Source organism: Solea solea, chromosome 8, assembly GCF_958295425.1.
Source record: "Solea solea chromosome 8, fSolSol10.1, whole genome shotgun sequence".
Classification (NCBI taxonomy): Eukaryota; Metazoa; Chordata; class Actinopteri; order Pleuronectiformes; family Soleidae; genus Solea; species Solea solea.
The window spans coordinates 2,654,066-2,666,140 of NC_081141.1; the positions used below are offsets into that span (position 1 = coordinate 2,654,066).

Sequence of the window (12,075 nt, forward strand, 5' to 3'; positions counted from 1 at the left end):
ATTGGACATTTATGGCTGACCAGCGTTTTCCTAACAGCCACCTGGATGCAATAAAGGCCCCAGCTCCTGAGCTCTGGCTGCCCAGAGGATTTCCCAGCAGCTCCCATGGGACCTCCGGCTAGTTAAGATGTTTATTAAGCTGAAAGTGGTCCAGTGGGAAAACACGGCACTTCTTAGAGATTCGGGCCAGCAGTTTTCTTGTTAGTTGGAGCGGTCCCCCGGAGGATCGGGTTTCTTTTCCTTTCAAACCGCAGAGGGAGGACATGGTCAGTTCACAGGGCACGAGGTTGACCGACTGGTAACTAGGCAAATGAACCCAGCGAGGGGAAATATCTCGGGGACCATCAGGGTCAGCTCGGAGTGATTCCCACAGACGCGTTCTAACGCAGCCATTCATGCAAACTCTGAGTTGTAGCGCAGAGATACAGCAGAATAGCCACCGTGGGAAGTTAATACTTTTCCAGGAAGGATCGTGGCCAAGCAACAGCACGAATAACAATAAAGAAAGGGAAGTGATTTGGTTTGTTTTGAGACGATGTCCTCTAAACAAACGTCTTTAAATTTGTCAAAATGCACGGCAGTAAGAGTGGAAGGAAACTTTCTTTGAAGACACGTTTGTCTCGGGCATGTGAAGTTAGTTCTGCTTGGTGCCTGACACATCGTGACCTCACTAAGCTCTGCTGGACCTCTAGTTCAAAGCCTCGGTCTTTAGCCTCGGGCTCTCTGCCCTAATAACTTCAGCTAGTCTGTTATCCTTTGTTTTCCTTTTCCAAACCTTTATCGGCCATGTTCGACTCAAAAGGGGGAAAAGTTGAGAAGACAATAGTGGAATTGTGCCGTTTACATTTGTATCTCCGCTGCACAGCGTGATGGATATTTTCCCCTTTTGTTCTCGTGTAGTCGTGAGCGTCTCGGAGCCAAAGCCCAGAGCCTGCGGCGAGCACATTGTGAACCGAGCAGCACATGCGGCCAGTGATGGGCTTTTAGTGCTCTCTGCCTAATGTTCAGGACAGATTAGAAATGTTCGCATGTGACAGATGCTGTCTCGTTCCTCACTACCAGATCCACCCAGCTGCACAACATCTGGGTGGATTTCTACCTTTTTTCCCCTCTGAAGTGCAGCCTATTAATGACACACTCATGCATGTGCACACGCAGTTTGATTGAGACAGAAAATCACACATACAGATGTTTGATTATCGGGATTTTTGCCTCAGCAGCCACACTTCCTCTTTATTGCAAGGATGTTTGTGGAGAACGTTCAGAGATTCAACCGATTCTCAAGAAAGGGCCAACCAAAACAAAGGCGTTCAATTCCCGCGTATCTACGTAAACTCGGACAGATAAATAGCTCCCATTCGAATGTTCGTCCCTCTGCCGTGGCCACAAAGTATGCGAGCACATGAAATTTATTTAGCAGAGACAGAACTTATACATTCCACATGAGGAGCGAGTAGCGGAGGAGCCGATGTTTGTTGTTAATGGCACACATCCTAAAATCATGCTCCTCGCCTCCCGCTGCTCCAACTCCTTCTTCGGAGGAAAGGTTGTTTTGGGTTTTCCTCCCCCCCCCCCCAAAGACAAATCCACTGAAGGACATGATCGTCTGATAAAAGGTGACAATGAGCTGCGACAACAACAAATGCCACGTATCCCACTGACAGGAGGATATAATACCAGCTTCTTACATGCACATGAAGTTTATTTTTCTAAAAAATTAAGCATTGTGTTGCGTGTAGACATTCGGAGACAGTGGTTTTCGTTTTTTATTCAAATGAACCGACGCAGTAAGTTGTTCCTCATGTGTGAATACAGCTCAGGCTCACGTGAAGACTCGCGTGTCCGTGGCCTGTGAGCGAAGTTAAAAAACTGAACCCGAAACAGGGAGATTCCCCCACATCACAGAGTCAAAAAAGCGTTTGTTACTGTAAAAAATGTCCGTAGATTTTACAGTGAAAAACTGTCAAACCATGACAGAAAAAGACCATAAATTTAAAAAGAGTTTATTACAGTTTTGTAACAGTGAAATACCGCAAATATATATAGTTGCCGAAACAGTCATTTTTGCATATTTTTTCCTGTAAAAATTACATTAGTCTACTGTTAAATAATTGCACCTTATTAGTTACGGAAATATGCCAAACCTGTATCTTTTGTGGGTTTTTTTTTGTAAAGAATATATTTTCTTACTGTTTAAACTTATTAAACCATTGTGTTAATTACGTAAAAATACCATAATATTTATAAAAGCCAAAACTTCTGGCAACCACAGCTGTCAGTTTTTACTGTAAAAACAAGGTTGTTAAATAAAGTAGTATTTTATGTTACCTTTACTTATACGGTATTTTCACGTTAAATATATGATAAAACATTGTTACTTTCAATTAAAAACAATGTTATTTATATGGTAGAATATGGAAAAACCTCCAACCTTTACCATATAATCAGCAGTACTCATATCCTTTTACCGTAATGTAAGAAAAAGTTCTACCGTATTTAATACGGTCGAATTCTGGCATCCACAGCTGCCAGTTTTTTACCGTAAAAATAACAGTTTTTTTTTACAGTGTACCATCTGTTCTCCAACTTTTCACAACCCTTTTAAAAAAATTCTCAGAATATAATCCTTCAGAGAATCATCAGATTTTCACCAAACATTTTATTAAATCAACGCAGTAGAGACTGGAAAATGTTTCAGCAAAACATCTTTACAAGTAATGTGTTAAAACATTAAATGAAAGGATTTGAATCGATGAAAGAAATACTTTTAAAGGGGGTTTTGCTCGTATTCAAAGATGTGTTTTTTTATCTTACATGATACAAAATAACGTGCACATATTTACCCAGGAGTGAATGACTAATAACTGCAGTAAATGATTATTACAAAACAAAAACATACCACAATAACAAATAAAAGTACTAATATATCATAAAAACCAAAAAAACAGGGAGAAAAAAGTCAAACCTAATGTGTTTTCGACACATACAAGTCACATTATACACTAGTATAAGTAAAAGTATTATTAATAGGTAGTGAAAAAAGGTTTTAATACATGTTATTATTAGTAATATTTAATAAGACAACACTGGATCAGCAGTGTATACTGGACTCTACATGTGGTAAAGGTAATTATTTACAAAAGAGATCCAAACATAATCTAGATGAGTGTAAGAAGAAGAGTTCTGAAAATAAAAACCTATCATGTGTAAGTAAGTATAAGAAAGAATATTATTATTATTATTATTGCTATCTTTATACAAAAGTACTGTTTTTCTTCACCTGATGTGACAGATTTTGAGTGTTTTCCTAGGTTAGTGAGGTTTTTTTTTAGGTTTGCCAGTGAATTGTACTGCGTACACTGGTCCAGCAGGGGGTGCTGTTGTAATTCAGATGATGTTTATTTTTCAGGAGGGGGGTTTTTGCGTTTGATCAACCTAAGCTTGTTTGAGAGTCGGTGGAGGAGAGGAGCAGATAAATCAGATAAGGTGCTTCTGCTTCTGCTTCAGTCAAGTGAAGAGTGATGATATGTTTTCAGGATTTTTTTTTTACCCCTCTCCACCCGAAAATGGCATTAAATGTAAAATACACTGAGCAAAAATTGCCAGTTTACTTTTTCACATGACTTATTTAAAAACAAATAATAATGAACTCAATATGTGACCGAGGAAAATGTAAAAGTAGAGTTAACAAACAGAAAATGATGTTTTCCATGTGCTTGTTTTGATATTATTCACATGTGTCCTCACAGTTTCTGCCACAAAATTGGCATTATTCACTTTTTAATGTATAAAATATATTGTTTATTTTCGTTTTTTTAGTGAACTTTGGTATGTTCTAAATATCCCTTACCTCCCTCTTCCCTATGTAGTTTTTTTTGTTGTTTCAGTTTGCATCGAAACTCAAACCGTGTGTTAGTTTAGTTTGTCCTCTGTGGGCTCAAGTAGAAACATGGTGGTTTAAAATGGAGCTGAAAAAAACAATTCATACAATCGGGTCATTTCTACAATTTTTTTTTACATGCATTAGTGTATTTAGTATAATAATTATCACGCACTGGACTTTTACATTATTTTTTAAATAATGTTGAGATCTAATACAGTATTTTGGAGATTTTAACTGTTAATTACATGCATTATGATTCTCTTTAAATCCTCGTTGTCAGTCAATAACATTAATAATATCAGCATGTTTTTGTTCCTATTATATACATATATATGCACACATTAGATACTGTATAGCTGTGTTATTCTATACCGTGATAATAACATTCCAGGTGAACAGTTTTTTTAGACTCACATTGGTGTCAGCTCCCTGTCACGCGCGCCTCTGTCAGCCCATCTGTCAAAACAATCAATACATTTGTCAGTGAAGAGAAGAAATACAATAATAATAATAAAAAAAACTGAATCCAATAAATCAGAACATAAACAAATCTATATCCCCGCGTTGACAGTGCTGCATTATAGTCTGTCTTAATCCTCGGGGAGTTGGGATTATCCCGCACTATCATATGTTTTTGTCTGTGTAAGAAGGGGCACGTGCGTAAAGGCTGGAGAACAGACAACAGGAGTGTGTGTGTGATAGAAATATCTCTCCGTTTATCTCATATTTACGCATTTCTTTTAAATGACAAATATCAGATAAAATGAGTGGGAGTTGTTGAAGTGCGCGCGGGCCTGTGGAGCAAAAATCACGCTGTGTGACAATAATATTCACACACGAGGAATAATAATAATAATAATAATTTTTAAAAAACTGCAGAGAAAACACGAGGACTCGGCAATGATGATCGTGGATAACGCGAGTGTCGGTGCCGTGACGCGTGATCAGCGAGTGCGCGTGCTTGCGTGTTCACCGTAAATCCACATTATTATTTTTTATTCTCATTCTCGAGCAGAGAGGATTTGCCGCTGTTGTTTTTTTCTTTGTGTGTTTGTGATTTTATAATAATGAATATAATTATCATTATTATTATTATTATCACGAGAACCTTTTCTATCAAAACAAAGTCATTAGAAGATGGAACTCCTCTGCGTTTTAGTTTGACTGTAAAATAGTTCAGACAAATCAACGGTTATTGAAATTAGATACGCGCATTTCTTGTCTCCCAAACAATTTACGTCGTGTGCGTAACGATTTTACGTTGGCGGATATTATACTTCTATACTCCCCCCCAACACACACACACACACACACACACACACATACATTGACGCAGTGATGATGAAGCTGCAGCCTGAGGCCTGACTGACACATGCAGCTGCAGCTCTCTCCCTCTCTCTCTCTCTTGAAAAATGAATGACAACAGCGAGGCGTAAATGGATATAAAGAATATGAAGGGAAAAAAAATCCATACATTTACGTCTACATTTGTTAGATTGATTGAAATTTTAATTGAATGAAACCACGAGTGGAGTCAGTCATTTACTGATTTACAATCAAGTCAAGTTTCTAATTCTAATTAGAATAAACCAGGAATTTAAACATAGGTAATGACACAATATTTAACATTATTTATAAAAACATTATATATATGTTTGTGTGTGTGTGTGTGTTGTCATTTATTCTTAATTCTCCGGGTCTCATATCAACAAAGAGGAGTTTTTTAACTTTATAATTCATACACAGCGAGATCATTTGATTTCTCTCGCTCATAATTCGACACCATTTTGTCTTCCTTATTTCTGTTTCCTTCCACATCCGCACAGTCATTATTAAACAAACAGCAGCACACACACACACACACACACACACAGACAGTGATGCAGGAGGGTGAAGTCTATCATTAGTGGAGCATTAAGAGGAGGAGGAGGAGGAGTTGGTGTATCTTACCTTTCCGATGGACGACACAGTTCTGCTTATACTTACTTTACATTGTTTGACTTTAGGCAGCAGTGTGTGTGTGTGTGTGTGTGTGTGTGTGTGTGAGAGGGAGACGCACACCTGCTGCAGCCTTTTCCTCGCGCTGCCTCCCACAAGGCGAGGGAGGGCCTCATTAAAAACACCGCGGGCTCAAAGTTGGCGGATTGATTTATTGAATGAATGTTTGATGTCCCTTTTCCACTCACGTGACCCAGCCAATAACTGCTGAAGGGAGGAAGGGAGGGAGGGGGAGAGAGAGAGAGGGGGAGGCTTTATTTATATGTTGTTGTTGTTTTTTTCAAAAGCATTGATTATGTAGTATTGATAGTGTTCGGCTCATAATGCTGCTTAGTGGGGAGATAATCCAATATTAGTGTGAGGCGGAGGTAATTGACCTCACGCTGATAGAAGTGGTGGAAATAAGAGGAGGAGGAGGAGGGAGGAGGAAAAAAAAAGAGTTAAGCCGGAGGTGGATGACTTCATGAGTGGCAGGTGTGGATTCATTTCAACAAAAAACAAATGTGTCTAACGAAAAAAGATATAATCATATCCATTTTCCGTGGAGTTTCTGTGCACTTTTTTTTTGTTTGTTTTAATGTGTGTGGTCGTTTAAATCCCGACGCGTCTGTGTCAGACCAAACAACCGGCGCTGCTGTTCCGTCTCTGGCCGATAGAGGGCAGCGCCAACAATCTCTGCTCTGTTTTTTTCCCCCCTAAATTGGGCTACAGGTCATCAGGCTTGATGCTGCACAAAGGACATCAGAAACAGCACGCGCGCGCGGGACTGTGGTTTGAAGGTACACACACACTCACTCTGTCTGTAACCATGTTTACAACATCTGGATATCATGTTATTGTCTTACAGAGAAAAGTCAAATATTGTCTTATATTTATTATTATTAGTAGTAATATTATTATTGTTATTATATTATTAATATTATTGTAATGTTATTATTATTATTATTATGCTGTAAATCCGTGAGTGTCTGTCAGTGAATGTTGGTCTCACACCTCCATCTTTATTTTTATCGAGATTTACTCACAGTCTTTCTTTTATTTGTATTTTTAAAACAACAAATATAATCTACGAACTGTAAAATAAAAGAAATCGACATATTCAGCCACGTGCCTTTAAAGACATCTCGGTGCTGCTGCACGTGTCCTGTCCTTTCGATATTATTTGGACCTGTAGCTGTGTAGTTTTGTGTTGTATCATTATTATATATTATTATTATTATTATTACTACATTTTATTGAATGATAATCTGCCTCTTCCTGTGATTTAACACTGCACAGTTTAGTTTATTTATTTATTTGTAAACGTCTTTATCAAATTATGACAAAAACAGAACTGATCAGTCCTAAAAAAAATGTTTTTACTATTATTATATTATATTATATTTAGAGAAACGGCCGTTGTATTTTGTATTGCCTCAGATCACAGATCCGCCGATGACACGAGCTCGTCTACATCTGATATAATCCCGCAGAATAATCCCTGAATCATTATCATTATTAAAAAAAATGACCATTATTCTGACTGTCCTTTTTTTTTGGGCCATTGTTGCTCTTTTATGACCTGCTGGCAGTGTCTGTCCACCTCAGACTGACAGACAGACAGACAGACAGACAGAGCGCTGTTATCACCACTGATCGCCAGGTGCATCAGCTGAAAGCAGCTTCAGCCAGAAACAATACACAAAAGAGCAGAGAGAGAGAATGCTGTAACACACACACACACACACACACACACACACACACTTGTTTAAAGTTCTTTAAAGAACTTTAAGGGATAATGCTTATATGAATAACTTCCCTTAATTTGGACAGCCTATGCAAAGCATTATCCCTCACCTTAACCACAACCAGATAATACCCTTACCTTAAATGTAACACGTTTCAAATCTTAGCCACACACTCAAGCCACTTCCTCAGGAATGAGCTTCTGCCTCATTAGGACCAGGTTTTAGTCTCCATGAGGACGACTGGTCCTGACAAGGTCAGTGTTTATGTTACAAACAACACACACACACACACACACTGACATATTTGCATCGTTATTATTATTATTCAAATGATTTCCTCAACTTTCCTCTCCACATAATGTAGTATTGTATCAGAGAGTATTTACTACAATCTAACACATCAATACAATACAAATCTAACAATTATTATAAATATAATAATTATTATTATTATTTTTATTGTGTGTGTGTGTGTGTGTGTGCACTGTAGCTCCAATAGCATCCCAATGGCGGTGAATGGGGGAATGAAGGAAAAAAAAAAAAAAGAAGAAGAAGTGAAGCCATGCATGCAGGAGTGGGAGGATCCACTCGCTTCAATCTCGAGCTCAGAGTTTTTGCAGCGACAGAGGAACACACTGCCGGGACATCTACACACACACACACACACACACACACGCTCTCGCTCTCTCCCTCTCTCTCTCTCTCTCACACACACACACACACACACTCAGCTCTGGATTTGTTGACAACTTTCCTCCTGCCATTTTTCGGTGCGTCGGTGCTGTTTGGTGTTACTTTGAAAGCGCATCTCGCTCCTCCTTGACGAAATTTGCAGACATTTTTCTCCTGCTGCTTCCTCCGTCGGCCTGAGGAAGAGGAAGAAGAAGAAGAAGAAGAGTCCTCGCGCCTCTGATCAGAACAGGTGACTGCTGAAGACATTTTCGCTCGCTTGTTGTTTGCTTTCTGTTTCTGTGACACCGCAGAAATCCTCCTCGCAACGTCAGACTCCAGTTGTTTTGCATTGACTTTACAGTTCACTTTAGGAGCTCTGTCCCACAGCAGCAGCAGCAGCAGCAGCAGCTGTAGTCGTCTCTCTCTCTTTCTCTCTCTCTCCCTCTCCCTCTCCCTTCCTCTCTATCTCCCTCTCTCTGTCTCTCTGTCACATTCACAGCTTCGGTCGCTTTCAACAGGTCGCTCTGTCCGTGCACACACACACACACACACACTGAACTCATCTGATCTGAGAGGATCGCCCCTGTTGTCGCGCCTCACCGTCTCTCTTATGGATATTGCAACAGGTCTGGTGTCACTGGAGCGCCTCTCCGCGGGAGAACAGTCCGACACTTGCATCATGCTGGACGGCATAAAAATCGAGGATCACCCGCTGCGATCGGGACAGGCCACGCTCGGAGTCATGCTCGGTAAGTCTGCTGTTTTCCTCCATCTTATTATCATTATCATTATCATTATTATTATTATTATTATTATTATTATTATAATACACGTTTCATGCACTGTCATTCCTGCGTGCATGCCCCACTCTGCTCGTGTGTTTCCCCGTCAAATTAAAGTGTGCACAGTGGTGACAAATGTAGCGTTGTGTTGTCACAGAAACGCACTCCTGGACGCTGGTGTTCACTGGAGAGAAAACATGAAATTAAACAAAACAAACATGTGAATGATGACAGGTCACAGGACACTCAGGCCTTTTGACTGCGTCTGATCCAGAGCTTCCCTTTTTTGTTTCCTCCATCCCGTCTTCTTTCTCTCGTATTCCTGCAGGGAGCGATTGTCATCATCCGTGCGTGTGTGAAGGATGTCAGCGTCCCATCTCCGACCGCTTCCTGATGAGAGTCAACGACTCGTCGTGGCACGAGGAGTGTTTGCAGTGCACCGTGTGTCAACAGCCTCTCACCACCAGCTGCTACTTCAGAGAAAGGAAACTTTACTGCAAACACGACTACCAACAGTAAGAGCAGCGACTCTGTCTCCTTCTGCATTTCTTTGGTTGGTGTGCAGTGATTTTATTTAAAAAGAAAGAAAGAAAGAAGAAAGAAGGTTTTGTGTGATGGCTGTGGCTGGCCTGTAGGCCTCTGTGTGTGTGTGTCGTCAGCATCCACCCCAGTCTTATTTCAATTTTATTTTATTTATTTTTTTGCCACAAATGTCATCAAATATTCCTCAACATGCGAATTGCACTTCTAAATTAACCTGCTGTCATTTTCCCACTTGTGGTGATTTAATTCTAAAAGATTAACGTCACGTGAAAAATGAAACACACACATTTTTAAATTAGTTTATTAAAAGAAAAACACGTACAAATATTTTAAATGTTATGATTATTAAAAGAAATAATGAAAAATGATGAAAGTTCCAGAAAAGTGAGCCCGATATTTCACTGACGCTCGCGTGATTATTGTCACGATATTTTGTATTATTGCGCACGATATTTCCGCCTTTATCTCTGCGGAAGAATATTGAATTTATCACACGCACACACACACGAGGAATAAAAAAGACGCACATATGACGCACGCAGGCCCGTCACTGGCGGCTTTGTTTATTCCGCTCACTGTCACTTATTTGCGTCATTTGCGCACAGGTGTCAAATGAATTCAAAATAAATGAATTCATTCAAATCATCGTTCACGAGAAAAGTAAAAAAAAAGAAGAGAAAAACAGCGCGTGTAGATTTGACTTCATTAATTTATTATGAAAATAAATTGGCTGATTGCTCCTCTATTTTTTAGATTTTATTCATTCTATTTATTTGCATGAACGGATGTTTTGTGATTTATTATAAACATTTATTATATTATATTACAATTATTATTATTACTATATATACATATTATTTAATGCTATTTTCATTTTATTGTGTAGCATTTGGCCTTTTAAAGGTTCGATTACAACAAATTTTTTTTCTCTTATTTTTACTTCATAGTAATAGAGTCTATAGCTAATGTGGATTTATTTAAGTACAAATAATTATAGTTTCAGCCATTTATACATCACACACACACACATACAATTGTTGTAAGGGCATTAATAATGTTGTAGGATCCTAAAAAAAACACACATTAGTCTTGTGATAATTTGCTGAAATGACACCAACTTTAAAAATGTATTTAAAAAAAAAATAACCATCATAAATAAAATAAAAACAGCACACAATTATTGCAATTTTATCAAAGTATAAATGCAAAAAGACAGGAATAGTTTCTGCTGTGAATCACGATAAGGTTTTTACATTTTAAAATCAAAGCCTGTTTGACAGCAAACAAAAAAAAATAACTTCACTCGTTAAATTCCTTTGCACGACTGCCATGGTTAGTGCAGGGAGATGAATCGGTGAATTATCACATATACGTCTGTATATTGGGATCAGTTGTGACGCTAAGGTGCTGCAGTGTTGATGCTTGCTGTTTTTGGGGCCTGTGAGGAATCTGCCCTTGCCCTGTGTTCCTCCTTCCACGCCTGTCACTGCGTCTTCCAGCTTTTGTGCTCGGCCCCCTTTTTATCAATTCTCCTTCGATTATTGGGACATTATGGCTCTCGGCGAGGAACCTCGCCCGGCAACAAAGACTTACATCCACGGCCGTGCGTGCCATTCATGCAGCAGCTCTGTGACGGCAGTGTAGTCGAGTGATAACAATGGAAAATTCATAGCAGTAACTAAGGGATACCAGAGTCACGGCGTCACGGCTCAGAGAGAAGCTGAGACAGAGCGAGGGGGGGGGGGAACCTCGTTCTCATGCCTCACTTAGCACTGTCCCTTTTTTTTTTTTTTTCTTAAATTTAAGAGATGAAGACAGAGATAAACATGGCGAGGCAGGACCAGGATCTGAGTTCCTTTCCTGGCACTTTTTTGTTTCTGGAACCATGTTTGGATTTTACCCCCCCCCCTCCCATTTTCTTGTGTGGCAAGTTCCAAAATCAGCCCAACAACCTGCTGAGCGCTGTCCGGCTCTCACACACACTTATTCAACTCATATTTTAATTCTTCCCTTTTTTTATTCTTTGAACCCCTGTGAGGTTAAACACACACACACACACGTAGAAAGACATGTCTTTTTTTTTTTTTGTTTATTCCTTTTGAATTGACGGGATACTTAAAGATGTAATTGGCACCTTTTTGACTTTTATGACACCCATTTAAGACGCATTTGTCAGCCCACAAACTGCTCTGGGCTGCGTCGAGAGCTCCTGGCCATACAGACGTCTATGTGCCTAATTACATTCCTACAGCAACTGATTCATGCCCCGTAATCAGCTCTCACTTAGCTATAATAAATCAAGGAATTGGCAAGCGGTGGTTTTTCACACCTTTGGACCAGGTTTTAAGTGCAGACGGGGGAGAAAAAACAATCGTATGCGGTGTTATTAGAGCTCGCTGATTTTATATTTGCATTCTGGCGTTTTGTGAATCATTTCTTTGGACATCTTCCCTAAGAAACGCGTACAGTA

General features: G+C 39.4%; 1 protein-coding gene across 3 annotated transcripts in view; it reads left to right on the forward strand.

The window, feature by feature from the left end:
• The window catches only part of lmx1bb (LIM homeobox transcription factor 1, beta b), a 56,298-nt gene that overhangs the window by 3,315 nt on the left and 40,908 nt on the right, over positions 1-12,075 (forward strand). The window contains exons 2-5 of one of the 3 annotated variants that reach the window (XM_058636795.1): positions 6,593-6,660; positions 8,444-8,530; positions 8,907-9,029; positions 9,391-9,577. In XM_058636795.1, coding sequence (XP_058492778.1) covers positions 8,960-9,029; positions 9,391-9,577 — 257 coding nt within the window. In that variant the 5' untranslated portion in view covers positions 6,593-6,660; positions 8,444-8,530; positions 8,907-8,959. Of the gene's footprint in view, positions 1-6,360; positions 6,661-8,443; positions 8,531-8,635; positions 9,030-9,390; positions 9,578-12,075 lie in introns of those variants that run through there. The other 2 variants (XM_058636794.1, XM_058636793.1) reach the window with 2 other exon arrangements.